Here is a 14,550-nt window from a genome sequence, read left to right on the forward strand (position 1 = left end):
GAAAATTCGATTTTTGTCCGGGGCCACACCCAATAAACATTGAATTGCTTATACTCGTGTTTGTGAACATGTTAAGCCGTATAAGTACATACATATTACATTACACTGGAGCTTACACAGTGCATGTAATTTCCTCCAGTCTGCGCCGAGTACGTTTATATAAGCGCGCGGCGCAGACTGGAGGAAATTACACGGTGTAAGCTCAATTCAGTGTAATATAATATGTTTAATTGACGATGTCAATTCATCTCAGCTCGGTGCGGCACAGTAGCGCATCTCGCCGATCTAGCGTGAGAAGCCTCATTGAGTGCGCGGCGCGGCACAGTAACGCATCGCGCTACAAGGGGGTGCACAATAAAAATAAACTTGCTCGGATTTTACAAATTTTTGTACCACTGTTTTCTAGAGACTGTGAGAATTTTCACAATACCAAATTTGTCATACCTTCTTGGAAAGATCAGTGAGTTTCGCCTAGGTGCCATATTTGATAGTGCGCGGCTTTTGGAGCAAAAGTAGCCATGTAAAAGTCGCGTAATTTGACCAAATTCGTCAAAATTTGACCATTTTTGTCGTATTATTCGGATTTATCTTCAGTTCCTTAAATGAGATCATTCTGGAAATTGGCGACGACCTTCCAATGCAATAGGGCTTTCACAACTGTCCGAAAAATTTGGTGGATATTGGAGTTGATATAGTGATCAAAATAGGGCAAAATACGCTGCTTTTAGCTGTAACATAATGTCTGATGGTTGGATATGCTTTAAATTTGTCGGACACTTTCCACTTTCCTTGTAAGTCTATGAGTAAGCTTACCAATTTTTGTTGCAATTGGAGGTCGGGAAGGATACTCAATATCTATTTGTTTGAAGAAAATTGTGCTGGCCGAAATTAGCGCTAAAAAAACATCCTACAGTCGGCTCACTGTCGATGGCGCACTACCTAGTGGTATGGGTATTGACCATTGTTTAATATAGTTTGGCCCTGCGCGCGCTACTTCGTAGCACTTGCCATAATATTTCGAGAAGAAAGCGGCGAGCGCTACTTCAAAGAAATTTAGACGAGTAACACCCGTCAAGTATGGGTACTGACTTTTGACCCCCCCACCCCCCCCCGGCCCCCCGTATAATAACAGTATACTGTTATTATACAGGGGGGGGGGGGGGGTGTGGGGGCGAAAGTCAGTATACCCATATAGCAGTAGTCGGGGCCTTTTCAAAAGAGACAAGATTGTGAAAAAGTTTATGCGGTCGATTTCTAGTTTGATCGATGATAATTGATACTATATAGTCTAAATTTCTTCGAAGTGGCGCGCGCCGCTTTATCATTTATTCTCGGAACCTGAGTCAAGTGCTACGATGTACGAAATAGCTCGCGCCTCGCGCCGGGTCAGTTCAATGTTCATGAATGATTAATATAATATAAGGGGCTATCTACTTAGGACGTCCGCCAAAATCGCAGATTTTCAGACCACCCCCCTCACCGTCCGAATTTTCAAAACCACCCCTCCCCCGATTTTATTTCCAGCTACTTTTAAGAATAAAAATAAAATCAACTCAAATTCATTGTTAATAAAATCCAAAGAGTTGAAATAAATGGGACTTTCTTGTTAATTTTTCCAAAATTTCCGGATTTTCAGAAACCACCCCCCCTCCCCCTGTCCGGAATTCCAAAACCACCCCCTTCCCTACTTTCCGGACGTCTTAAGTAGATGGCCCCTAACAATGGACAATTTCTAGTGGGAGCAAGTGCTCGGAGTCCGCTAACGGGTGATACCCTCGTCCCTTACTATACAGTCGTATAGTAAAGCACTTTGCAGTGGTGGTGCTCGTTAACGATTTTTGAAGCAAAATATAAGAAGAACAAAATAAAACTCAAGATTGAGGAAGAAACGTTCAGGAAAACGAACAAACAAACATACAGACTCAACAGTTCATTTACTCCAACTTTATTAGCTTAACTTCGACTAGAGGCAGAAGGACAACAAGAATCATAGACTTGTCCATTCCAGCACCTCATGCCTCATTTATATGACCGGACCTTCAAAACTAGCACCTAAAATAAGAGTGGAACTTCCTACCTAGGCCATATTGGATCCATAGGTATTGGGTATGCTTTCATAGTTTATGAATGCATATAGTAGGCCCATTTCGTGTATAACCAACCATTCCAGTTACATAACCAACAACTTGGTACCTTACTGCTTACCTTGATCAGCCATACAAGGCACTATTCTAGCGACCTTCATGAAATTGAGAGCAAGCTTACAGGAAGCCTAGTGACCAAATGACGCAGTGTTTTTATTCACAGAAAGAATGAACTTTTATAAGAATTCGGAGAATCTGAAATAAATTATACAATAAAACTGACAAATAAAATGGTCTGTAAACATATACTGAACGTCCCCACGCAATTATTTTAAAATCTTTATAAAAATCAACTTAATTTAAGTGCATGTTTAATAAGTGATATTTACAACCCTGAGACACAATGCAAGAGTTAACGGGCTTTACACCGGATTCGCCGAGTTTACTTTGAAATAACTTTTTAATTTTAAAACACAACTCCACGAATCCAATAGCATACTACAAAAAATATCATGCGTACATTCCAACAGTGTCTGATTAATAGTTTAATAAAAAAAAGTTAATTAAAATCCCAGTCCAAATTTTATATCCCCTCAGGGTCGTCCTCGATACCAGAAACTGCATTTTTAGAAATTTTATGTCGAGATTTTTTATGAGATTTAGTTCTTCTGGACTTGCTATCAGCAACTTCCTGATTCGCATTCTCCATTCTGTGATTGTCCAGTTTACTTTTAACTTTCATGGGTTTAACAGGAGAGACACCGATACTAACTCTCCTTGAAGAGTCCGTTTTAGCCGGAGAGGTAATGGAGATTGTCTTACTACCATTTTCCATACTCTTTAGAGAATCGAAGTTGACTTTTATCTCCACACCTTTGCTTTTAGAGGACGTCTCGCTCTTATCTTTCTTATCTTTGGAATGTTTTCCCTTCTTGGTCTTCTTCCTCTGCTCAACATCTGAGCTCTCTTGACTACCAATCTCCGATTGAGATCTCTTCCTCTTCTTAGATTTAGTTTTAATCTCCCCTTCCTCTAGCTCATCCTTCTCTTTCTGCTTCCGTTTCTTCTGCTTCTTCTTCATTTTCTTATCCTCATCTTCCTTCACCTTCTTACGCTTCTTCTTTTTCTTTTTCTTCAGTTTCTTCTTGTCAGCTAACCGTTGCTCTTGCATCTGCTTAATCTGAGCTTCAGCCTTTTTATACTGTTCCTTTAGCTTCTCCAGATTGGAAGTGCTCTCGTTTTCAGAACCAGATTCGTTAGAACTGCTGGATTCAGCTCCGTTAACCTCCATATCAGAGTGGTTCATGTCGATAGAGACAGCGTCGTCATCCTCAGAGCTGTTCCCGTTAGTGAACTGGGGAGTCTCCCCTCCTGTAGCAGTGGGAGTCGTGGCCGGAGTCAGAGGTTTAGGGGTCTCTTGTTTGGGCGTGTGAGGGGGAGACTGCATCTGAACATCTGCCGGGGATGGGGAGAGTGGTGGAGATCTGGCGGGAGATTTTGATCTTATATCTGGGGAAGGAGAAGAGGATTTGGAAGGAGACCGTTTTGGAGAGGGAGAAGGAGTGGGAGAGGGCCGAGCAGGGATTCGGTCTGGAGAGGGACTAGCCTGACGAGGTGCTATAATGGGGTTGAAGGGAGATGGGGACCTACTCCTGCTGTCTCTTGTAGGAGCATCCTCTTCAGAACTGTCATCAGAAGCTGAGTATTCTGTGAGTGAGGGTCTGATCTCTGGTTCTGCTAGAGGCTTATCTTTCTTCTTCTTTTTATCTTTTTTGTCCTTCTTCTTGTGTTTCTTCTTCTTGTGATCTTTATCTCTCCTCTTCTTGTGTTTACCATCTAGTTTAGGAGACATAGCCCTCTCAGTTGTGTCTACCTTGGGATCAGAGTCGAATCTTAAGAGAGGTTCGCTGTCATCTCTGGAAGGAGGTTGTTCCTTCTCTCCATCTGATCTCCTGACTTCCTCATAAGACCTCCTGTCACTGTGATCTGATCTCCTGTCCTCACTGTCGTTAGATCTCCTCTCCCCGTTGGGAACTCTGACCCTGTCGTTCCTAACACTCCGTTCCAGCAGGGTTCTAGGTTCCCTACCAGCCCCTCTCCCTACTCTAGATCTACCAGTAGCAGTGGGAGGACCTCCTCTTCTGTCGGAGTAACGAGCTGTCCTCTCTATCCTGATCCGGTGATGTGACTCCTGGCGGCGCTTCTCGGCTGCTCTCTGTTCTCGGAGAGGCTCTCTGTGGCGGCGGTGTCTGTCTGCTGAGGGTCCACGTGATCTTTCTGGCGGGGTTTTAGAGTGTCGGCGGCGAGTGGGAGAGTAGGAGCTGGAGCGAGACCGTCTTCTTTCTTGTAACCTGAAATACGAGTGTTTGAGATACAGAGTTTTATGGAAACCACGCTCTACAGCTTCATTATACAGCTAATTGAATGTTTAAGATGGACAATCAATTTAAAGCATATAAAAGCACACACCTTCTAAGCTCTTTCTGGATGGTGTAAAACTCGCTGGGATCCAAGATTCTATCCTTAGGAGAATTCTCGCGGATAGGTTCCGGAAGCGGAAGAGGAGGAGGGAGGAGACCCATGGGAGCACCGTGCATGGGGGTGGGAACTGGGTTGAAGGGGAGTAGATTCCTGAAACAGTGAACTATCAACAAAAGATAAACTATTGTGACCAATAAATATTTATAACTTTTACACAATTCCGGTGATTGTATTGGTACGGTCAGGCAGGTTAAAAACAGTTCAACTTACATTGGAGGAAGGGGTAGCGGAGCTTGGACTGAAGTAGGAAAGGAAGAGAGAGGAGGTAGAATCGTGCTGACTACCGGTTTTACTTCCTTCATCTAGGATAGACGCCATATTAACATGATTAAGGGTTAAACGACGATTGACGTTTGCAATAAAAAGTTAATTAACATTAGGAACGAGTCAATATGTTTTTTCATTTACGATGCAATTTTCTTTTAACTAAATGATTTCGGATGATTTAAATTAAATAAAATAAACCCTGGATATCTTATATATATATTACCTCTGCTATAGATACCGGTTCCTCTTTAATCTCTTCTTTTAGGGGTAATATAGCCACAGCTGGAGGAGGTTCCACCCTGTCCATTATAGCAACAGGAGGGGGAGCTATAGAAACAGGAGGCATGGAGAGCATGGAACTGGGGAGGGAGGGGGTTACCATGGAGATGACAGGTTTAGTGTCCGTCAGAGCCAGGTTAGAAGTGCTCTCTATAAGTGTGAGAGATACTGCTGGCTTAATGTCAGGTAGTAGCCCGACTGTAGGGGGTCTGGAGGTTTCTGGGTCGGGCTTAGGAGTAGAGTCTCTGCTTTTAGGCCTGTACAAATGGTATTAGTCATTTAGTAGCATTGCGCAAGTCTAATTACACAAATGGTATTAGTCATTATTCAGTAGCATTGCGCAAGTATAATTACACAAGAGCGATGTTACAATTACACGCGAGTTTTTAAAGTAAGATAAGAAATGAGATAAGAGTGTTCTAACTTATCACTTACTGAATGTGACAGTCACTGTACAGTTTAGCAATTTGATCCTGATGATCTTTCTTGTACTTGTTGATGGTGACCCTGAGGGCCTTGTTTGAGATGAGCTGGTTCAAGGATACTTCATCACCGCATGCTGGACACACAGAGTCGTCCAGCAGCTTGTCTCTGATGCCTGGAACACGACGGTTTAATAGATTTCAGGTGATTTGTGTTTTATTTGGAATGAGGTGTCGGAAACTTAATTCTTATTCTTTTTTAAGCGATCTTGGATATGTTTTATTCCTTTATGCATATGTGATATGTCCGTTCTATTTCAGCCGAAAAGTTTCTGTTAAACAATATATATATATGTGAGATATTATTTTGTGCCCTAATTATTCGCTAAGAATGTGCGGCACAAAAACTAGGCCAGGGGTAGGGGAAAACTCACATTCATCACAGAAGCTCTGTCCACAGCAGGCGTTCAGACACGCGTCCACCATGAGTTGTTTACAGATAGGACACTTCATTTCTTGAGGAATGTTGGTGTAGGCTTGCTGGGCTAGTGTTTTCACTTTGTCCTGTGTCGTCTTCTGGTTCTCCTCCATTAGCCTGGGAGAAAACATGAGATTAGAGGGTCAACAGTCTAGTGCGATAAGTTGCATGGTAGTACATCTGGCCAGGTTTTTCTAGGCCCCACTGTTAATGATTTTACAGGAAAATAGAGTAAACATGTAGTTAAGGAGTAAGTAAGGAGTAAATAGTTACCGTTTTTCATCAGGAGTCAATTCAGGACCAGACTTTTCAGTCTTCCTCAGAGACAAGGTCATCTTTCTCTTGGGTCCTCTGTTCAGGTGCTCGAACATGGCATTCTGAAAGGTTAGAGGTTAACAGCAACGACTAGGTGTGCAGGAGTAGGCTGGAGTTTACGGTAACACTGTGTTATGTGCCCACATTCCACAACTCCAATCAAATGAACATAATTCCAGAGTTTCGTTTCAAGGTCAGGGCTTTGAAGGATAACAAGGTGAAATGTGTGACGTACATGTGAAACACCCCTGTTTAATGCGAAATTTGACGTACCCCGTTAGTAGGACAGTTCTTTATGAGATGACCAGGAGTGTTGCATCTGTGACAAATGTAATTCAGCGGGATCTCTTCGTCTGCGTTCGCCTTGTTGTACCTCTTGTTGCTGAAAATAGTTCCTAGTTATCATTACTTAAAGCTTACGACGATGTTGAGGAGGAATTGCCGTTCCTGCTGATTTATAACTGCAATCCTCTAACGTCAAGAATACTATTTAGTGGTACGAAGAGGTTTTACTTCAATTCAAAGTTGACAAACTGAACATTAGTATATTGGCCTCCCCCAGTATACTGTCGGGGGCCAAGAGTTTACAATATCATCACGTGGTCAGGGGACATTCTAAAACAAGTTCTTAAATTCCAGTTAATGTGAGATCGATGCCTTGGCTCGTTAAGGTTATGACTTCGATCCGAGTGATCAAATATCTCGACAATTGTAGGATTCTCAGAGCAATGCCAGGACACTGCACAATAGGACCACCCGATCTAGCGACACTCATTAATTTAGGGCAATTCTAATCACAGCTAATTCAGTTCATGGTCCCCCTCACGGCTCCCTCGAACTCTGAAAAGTTATACATTCGGCAAGAATAACGATAATAACAAGACTTTCATTCAGGGCAGCCACGCGGTGTAATTAAACTGCATTGCCACGTGTTGAAAACATCTTCACTTGTGAAATATTCCACGAACTTTAACCTAAAACGGCCTTAAAATCTAATTAGAGCTACGATTTAGCCAGTTTTTCTTCTGTGAAAAGATTGCAGCTAAAATGTCAGTCATTTTCTTGAATTTGCAGAACAAAATGTCCGACCAAGTGTGCCACGAATCGAACTTAGTGCAGTCATAATTACAGCAGTTCATGATTTAGCCCGCTAATGAGAGGGTTTCCTGGGCCGGGTAAACAGTTAACCTTGAATATGGGGGAATTAGCATAGTACGCATCATGATAGGCCTGGAACAAATTGTGAAACCTTTTAACTAACAAAGATACCGCTGCTATGATTGAAGATAGACTAAAGCTAATGAGGCAGGATTAAACAAGTGTATTCCATATGATGAGCTGGCTTAACAAGGACAGATTTCTATGATCTCATCCCAGACGTGGTCCATTATTGGCCGGATTTACACTTGTAGCAGAGCAAGAGGGAGGAAATGCGCGCGAATGACGGTACGTGCAGCTGATAATGATGACACTTGTAGTCTTTACACGACTATAAGTACAGCATCTTGCTAGTGATTGGGTGTTCTTGCTAGTATGTCCCAAAGCCGCGCATGTGACCTTTGTGTTTCGTTTCTCGGTTCTTCGAGATTCTTCTCGAATAATTTTCAAGACTTGATGTCAACTTATTATCGGAGAAAAAGACGATTTATAAAGGAGCAACCTAACATTCTACCGTTTCTCGGTTTCTTAGAAACAGCCGAAAATAACCTGTAATAAAAGATAATAATCACATACAACTTACTTATTATTATTATTATTAGGGTTAACATAAGCCATAGCCTGCTGCTTCATCATTGCTTTTAGCTTGTCTTCTTCCGTACCTTCAGTTTTAGAAAGATCGTTTTCCTGTAAAAGTGAAATGTGCTCGGTTAGTAACTCGTCCCTTCGTCCTGATCGCAGAATGTGCACGTGCGATTAGTTTCATCAATTCTGCTCATGGATTATAGTGCCGTTGTGGTATGGACCATAGGTCAAAACTTCAGAAGGGCCATAAGTAATAAATTGAGGGTTCAAACGGGCCAGGCATCAGAGAGACTATTTCTACAAAGAGAATGTCCGCAATAAGTGGACTGGTGGAAATGTTGACTAACAATTCTAGTAATAATAGTTTATGAGTGCACCGTGCAGAGTAGATTACAAATTAATTGTAAGGATTTTTCTTTTTTTCCCAATATTTTCTTTTCATTTCTTCTTTTCTTTTTTGATGGGCAAGGAATAAGACATGGGAAAATCAAATTAAAATGGAATGGGATACAATTTAAATCTGAAAAACTTTAATCAATCTGAGTCACGGTCAAAGTTTAACACATTTGAAATTCAGCGTAATAAATTTAACTGTTCCATAAAACGCTCAATTGTTAAGTATCTTAAAGAAAATATTACATCTAAACAGAAATAAAGCCAGTGTTCAGTTCAGCAAGCCCCACCAGCAATGAAATCCATCTTCCTTCTTCAAGACATCAACTGATTCTCTTTTGTTCTGATTATGATGTGTCCACGGTCCTTACTCCTTCATAATGAAAACGTTCTCTCAAAACATTCAAATTCTCAAACTTCCCCCAAAAATCGTTTGAAAATCAAACTTGCGATCACGCTAAGATCAAACTTGCAATTCTTATCCTTCTTATAAATATCAAAACATTTGATTTTGTAAGCTCCACCCTCAGATTAGAAAAATATTTGAAAACTCAGAAAGACAACAGCTTTACATATACTAAACAAACAGATTGTACATACATACAAACAGGAAATACAGTGTTGATTTTAAGTATGTTTCTTGAGCAGCTTATCTAATGTACTTAATCCTAGCTACGATTAATTTAGGATATGAATTTGAGTAATTGTCGATTAGTTCGAGTATTGGGGAATATTGATGGGATTATTGTTGTCGCCTCCCCATGTCATGTGTACACTGTACACGTACGTACTTAACTCGTGACGTGTATTGAGAGTTTAATTTGCAGCACACTATTATTACTCGACACACTTCCAATGCGGTTACTTGTTACTATTATTACGTTTATAAAACACACACAGCACTACACAGCATGTAAGCAGTTGTTTTATATTGTCACGTGATCACGCCAGTACTGTAGATATTACACACACTGATTTACACGTGACTGGTGGGGCCTCTGTCTTATATTTACTTAGTGTACAAGCCAGCAATTATTCCCTATTAGTAGAAGGAGGTAGCAGAGTGTATGAAGGGTAAATAGTGTGTGTTATTAGAGGGGATATTCTAGAACTTCTTTACACGCTAACATGTGACTCATATTATCTACACTAACAAGATGGCAGTGAAATCTGATACTGTCTGGAATTGTAAGTAGTAGGTGTAGTTTTAGGATGGTGTGTGACAGTAACGAGTCCGCATGGCAGTGAAATGTGAGGAGTCTTCTTTCTTAATTGTTATCTCGTGAATCCAGGGACAAAAGTTTCCGGCTATATCAAATTTCAGGATTCTAAGGAAGCTAAGATTATTATCGTGCTGTGTAAAGTGTACTCGAATGTTCTAGAATCCGTCTACAGTAGTGGGATTTATCACATATCTAACCCTGACTCCATGGTTCCTGACCAAATTAAAACGAGATTAATTCTGGAATATTTTATTTAATGCAGCAAATAGTTAGGAAATCTGCGTACTCACAAACAGCTAGCTAAACTGTTACAGTAGTGTGACGTCACTATAGCAGTAGTATGACGTCACTATAGCAGTAGTGTGACGTCACTTTAACACTAGTGTGACGTCACTATAGCAGTAGTGTGACGTCACTTTAACACTAGTGTGACGTCACTATAGCAGTAGTGTGACGTCACTATAGCAGTAGTGTGACGTCACTTTAGGACTAGTTTTACCAACAAACACGGTCCTGACTCCTGATGCCACCAGGACGGTGATGACCACAACAAAATTTACATTGAGTGTGACTACTAGTAAACACGTTGTTAAGGTTGGGTACAAATAGATTGTGATATTACAATACATTTACACTATACCTTCAATATACACACTTCCTCCCAGTCCATCTGTAATCCTCACACTGTGAACACAGTACACCTTATTTTTCATCAACTTGCGTACTTTTATCTGATATTTCTTCTCACAGAGAACAGTTTCATAGTTGGTTACCACAGTAACCAAACAGTTACCACAGTAACCAAACAGTTACCACAGTACCAAATAGTTCCTTCTTTAGTCTGAATATCAGACAATGAGCGTAGCTCCAACTGCTTAGTAACCGTCACCATAGTTACGGTTACCATGGCAATGCAGTATTCTGTTGTATTGAAGTTTCTTTCCATTTAGGGCGGGTTCTTCATAAAGATTCCAGAAAATGTTGGGTTTGCTGGCATGGCAACGGGGCTTGCTGAATACGCGTTTGTGCTCAGGCAGAATTTAAATAATATTATACAGGACATCTAATTATAACTAATTAAGTGCTTGAAGTGTTCGTCAAGTAATTAAACAATAATTATGTAATTGGTTACCATAGTAACAGTTAAAGGTAGCGGTGTGTTCGACATCTTGTACATATCCAGACTTTGACTCCTGAAAGTAGAGTAAACCGTCAATATTAAGTAGTGATAAATTCTACTTCTCGAGTGATAAATTCTACACGTGATATTACTACTTAGGGCCGCCCTCAAGTAATTTTAACCGCCGCACTAGTATTTATTTTATAGATTTTAGCTCAATAAATTCGGATCAATTTTGTTGATGCTTGTTAAAATGTTTACTTAAGGCTAATAATACATCAAGCAAGAGGTTTACTAATTGATATTTCTTTTCGCATATCGGTGTTATTTAAAAGATACAATAATATGTATTAATTTGGTATTTTGTATGTCAAATGGTCGTGGAAAATGTGTCCAGGAGGATGCAGATACAAGCAAAGTGTTGCTGAATTAAATTTAAAGTTTTTATTTAAGTTTAGTAAGATTACTCTGAAAGGAAGACTACTTTATGGGAAAATCTTAATGGGATCAAGCGCATAATATAATATGGTACATTTATGATTTGTAAAATACGACAGAAATTAAAGAATAAAGGGCGTGATAATTTTATGGGGTCAGTATTCACAAATGGTAGCTCTATTCTTTAATCTTTGGTAAAACTGGAAATTTGTGTACGTGATCTTAACTGCATACTGTATCTTGAATATTTAGTTCAACAAACCAGCTGCTGGAAGAAATATTTAACATGATCCTATTACAATGTTGACAGAACTTTTATATAATCGAAATAGCAGATGTTATAATACCTAAAAGAAGATGAACTTACTGCGCAGCGAGTTGAGCTTTAGAGACTTTGTTTCCAGTTGGGATCCGTTTAACAGTTACATCAGCATTACGAGGTATCAGCTGATTGTCATCATTGTACGCTGAAAAACACACAGGTTGTAAATCACGTGATGCAACAATATATCAAACAGTAAGAATACAGTAAAGCACTGTTTATATTTATAATTAATAAATCATGTAAAAAGTATCAAACTGTAAGAATACAGTGCATAAACTTTTTTCTCATGTTTTCCTGACAATAAGGCGTGTTCAAAAATTTTCGAGTAGAGAATTTAAGCTATGGTCCAATGCAGTGAATCCAGATAATTTCAACCTCCTGCCTACCGACAGGACTATAAAACATTATTGATGACAATAAGATAAATATAAAATATAATAAAAGAGACAACTAAGTTAGCACAGTCTGCACGATAAAACTCAACTTAGATTTGTGACTTACCCTCCTGAGTCTGAGCATTTATAATCTGAAGTGTGAAGTCGGGAGCTTTCCCCATCTTCTTCTGTCCGAGGATGGCTTGTTTGATCTCGCCCACAGTAATGTAAGACCCGTCAAACTGTATTGTATCATGTTTGGAGTTGTTCCGAAACTTGTAATGGATGCACGACATCCAACCTATAGTAGAATTAGAATTAGATTCACACAGCAATTAACTCTACGAGATAACATAAATATTTAAACCGTTTTAACTTACATCCAACATGGCTAATGGAAGGAACAAACTTGGGTATGTGTAAAACAAAGAAGCAACTAACAACAAGAACTACACCGTATAACGGAGTTTAAATAGACTCAGCACTACTCACTACTGTGCTAGTTAATTGATACTGTGTGACAAGGAAATGTTTTAGGGAAAGGGGTTAGATTACCCCAATTAGAAACACAACATATGATAAGGAATGTATAATTAGTAATTTGAGTAACTAGATTTATCTAATTAATCTCAATTGACTTCAATGATGCCTCAAATAAGACCAGCTGTCAGTTTGCATTATGTAAGGTGTTAATTAGAAGTTTTTGGAATACGTTTTCAGTGAACAACTGTGTGTAACAACTGAAAAGTGTAGCACTATCATACTGTATAGTGTAGCACTATACAGATGCAAAGTGGCTTAAAGCAGAACTTAGTTGTCTTCTCTACATAACCTCTCTATACATATAATGTTCCGATCCCACAAGGTTGATTGGGAACTGAATGTGTGGAGTGGAAATCAAGCTGGCAGTATAATCCAATGGATGCGCACTGGCCGCAATTAATAGACCTGTCAAGTACAAACAAACAAGACACAAGGGCAGGTCTCTCCCGAACGTTGGGATGGCCTGAGGTAAAGCTTAAACAAAACAGCATCACGAGAGTCTTGCTTGCTATATGCAAACCTTAGCAGTTGAAGACATTAAATTACCCTCCAGTTCTGTTAATGGATAACCGCCATTACATATCATTAAGTTTTAAAAAGGGGACCCTAACCTCAAAGCAAGTAGGCCGAAGTGGAAATGGAGATAAAAATGGTCCAGCTGTGCTTGGTGATCACTTAAAAGGAGGTAGATGTTTCTGAAGTTGGATACTGGATAGTACATCGTCGTAGCTTGCAAAATGGTTTATAGTACCCAAGTTACCAGTTGTTTTAGAATGACCCAGCCTCAATTGAACCTAGTCAGTAGGCTGACTCGATCATGAACCAAACCTTACGAAGTCCTCAGCTCGCCCTGCAACCTTACTATATATAAAGTGCCCAGTGCATTAATTTAAAAAGGGACTAGGAATCCAATCTGGAAAGAAAAAACGGCTACCATATATTTTTAAAACGACTACCATAAATTTTTCGGCCGCTCCGCGGCCGGATAACGATTTCATTTTACTTTGCTAGTTATATTACAGAGGTTCAGTTATTCATTAGTATAGTTATTAATTCATTAGTATAGTTATTCATAATTGCCAAAAGATTGTGAAAGAATTCCTTTCCGGGTCTCGAACTCGCGATCTGCTAATGTAGTACCGACGGATTAACCAACTAGGCTACGATTCCATGCACACTTTTGTAATATTTACATATAGCCCTTCGCGCGTTCCTGCAACTACCATACTACCAAACAGTCCATATTACCATACTGGTAGTAGGAAAATCTTGGATCCTGACAGGAATATCTTGGATTATTTGGTAACGCGCAAGTTAAGCGCAAGAACTAGGAATCTGCAGGAATCTGGCATTTGCGCTCGATTCGAACATCTTCTCGGATAAATATAGAATTAAAGTACAGTGCGCGGCGTTACAGTGTGTAACAACCAAGAGCGACTATTTTAAAGTTGATTTAATAATTTTGTTGACAAAAATTAGTCGGCGTGGCTATGGAAATTAATATGGCTAGGATTTAGATTCTTAGATTCCTCACTTTATGTCACTGGGATAAAGTGAGACGGTATATTGATAGGTAAGTATATAATAAATAAATATATATCTGTACTATTTTACTGACACCACGTCATCAACTCTAACACGACGTTCCGCCAAAACCGTAAAAGATATAAAACTGAAACATTTTTGACTGATTCAAATGCCTGTATGCCACCAAGATCAGACCAAGGAAGAATACAGCCACGTTATGTGTAACATCAGAACACGCCTGAGCATAGATATAATGAGGAGTGTGCTAGTAGCAGTTAGAGGTGTACGTGGGAAGGCAAAGAAGGCATAGACCGCCCCTATATCCGATGTCTCCTTCAATATTTAAATCGCATCTGGCATGATTGGTCAAAAAGTAAAAACATATCCTAATTGTTAATTTACACTGTACACCCTCCATTGATATCATGATGTCAGACCAATACAGCAAAAATAATTTGTTAAGTTTTTTAAGAAAAAC

At 39.7% G+C, this 14,550-nt stretch overlaps 1 protein-coding gene across 1 annotated transcript in view; it reads right to left on the bottom strand.

The window, feature by feature from the left end:
- Positions 1–1,877: 1,877 nt before the first annotated feature.
- The window catches only part of LOC134817619 (uncharacterized), an 87,506-nt gene continuing 74,833 nt past the window's right edge, over positions 1,878–14,550 (bottom strand). Inside the window, exons 2-13 of the mRNA XM_063826850.1 lie at positions 12,130–12,302; positions 11,671–11,770; positions 10,878–10,938; positions 8,128–8,231; positions 6,660–6,768; positions 6,345–6,448; positions 6,028–6,188; positions 5,607–5,769; positions 5,116–5,428; positions 4,836–4,927; positions 4,554–4,715; positions 1,878–4,435 (exon numbers count right to left, since the gene is read on the bottom strand). Coding sequence (XP_063682920.1) covers positions 2,668–4,435; positions 4,554–4,715; positions 4,836–4,927; positions 5,116–5,428; positions 5,607–5,769; positions 6,028–6,188; positions 6,345–6,448; positions 6,660–6,768; positions 8,128–8,231; positions 10,878–10,938; positions 11,671–11,770; positions 12,130–12,298 — 3,306 coding nt within the window. The 5' untranslated portion in view covers positions 12,299–12,302 and the 3' untranslated portion in view covers positions 1,878–2,667. The remainder of the gene's footprint in view (positions 4,436–4,553; positions 4,716–4,835; positions 4,928–5,115; positions 5,429–5,606; positions 5,770–6,027; positions 6,189–6,344; positions 6,449–6,659; positions 6,769–8,127; positions 8,232–10,877; positions 10,939–11,670; positions 11,771–12,129; positions 12,303–14,550) is intronic.

Source organism: Bolinopsis microptera, chromosome 6, assembly GCF_026151205.1.
Source record: "Bolinopsis microptera isolate Bmic1 chromosome 6, MBARI_Bmic_1.0, whole genome shotgun sequence".
In the NCBI taxonomy this organism is placed as follows: domain Eukaryota; kingdom Metazoa; phylum Ctenophora; class Tentaculata; order Lobata; family Bolinopsidae; genus Bolinopsis; species Bolinopsis microptera.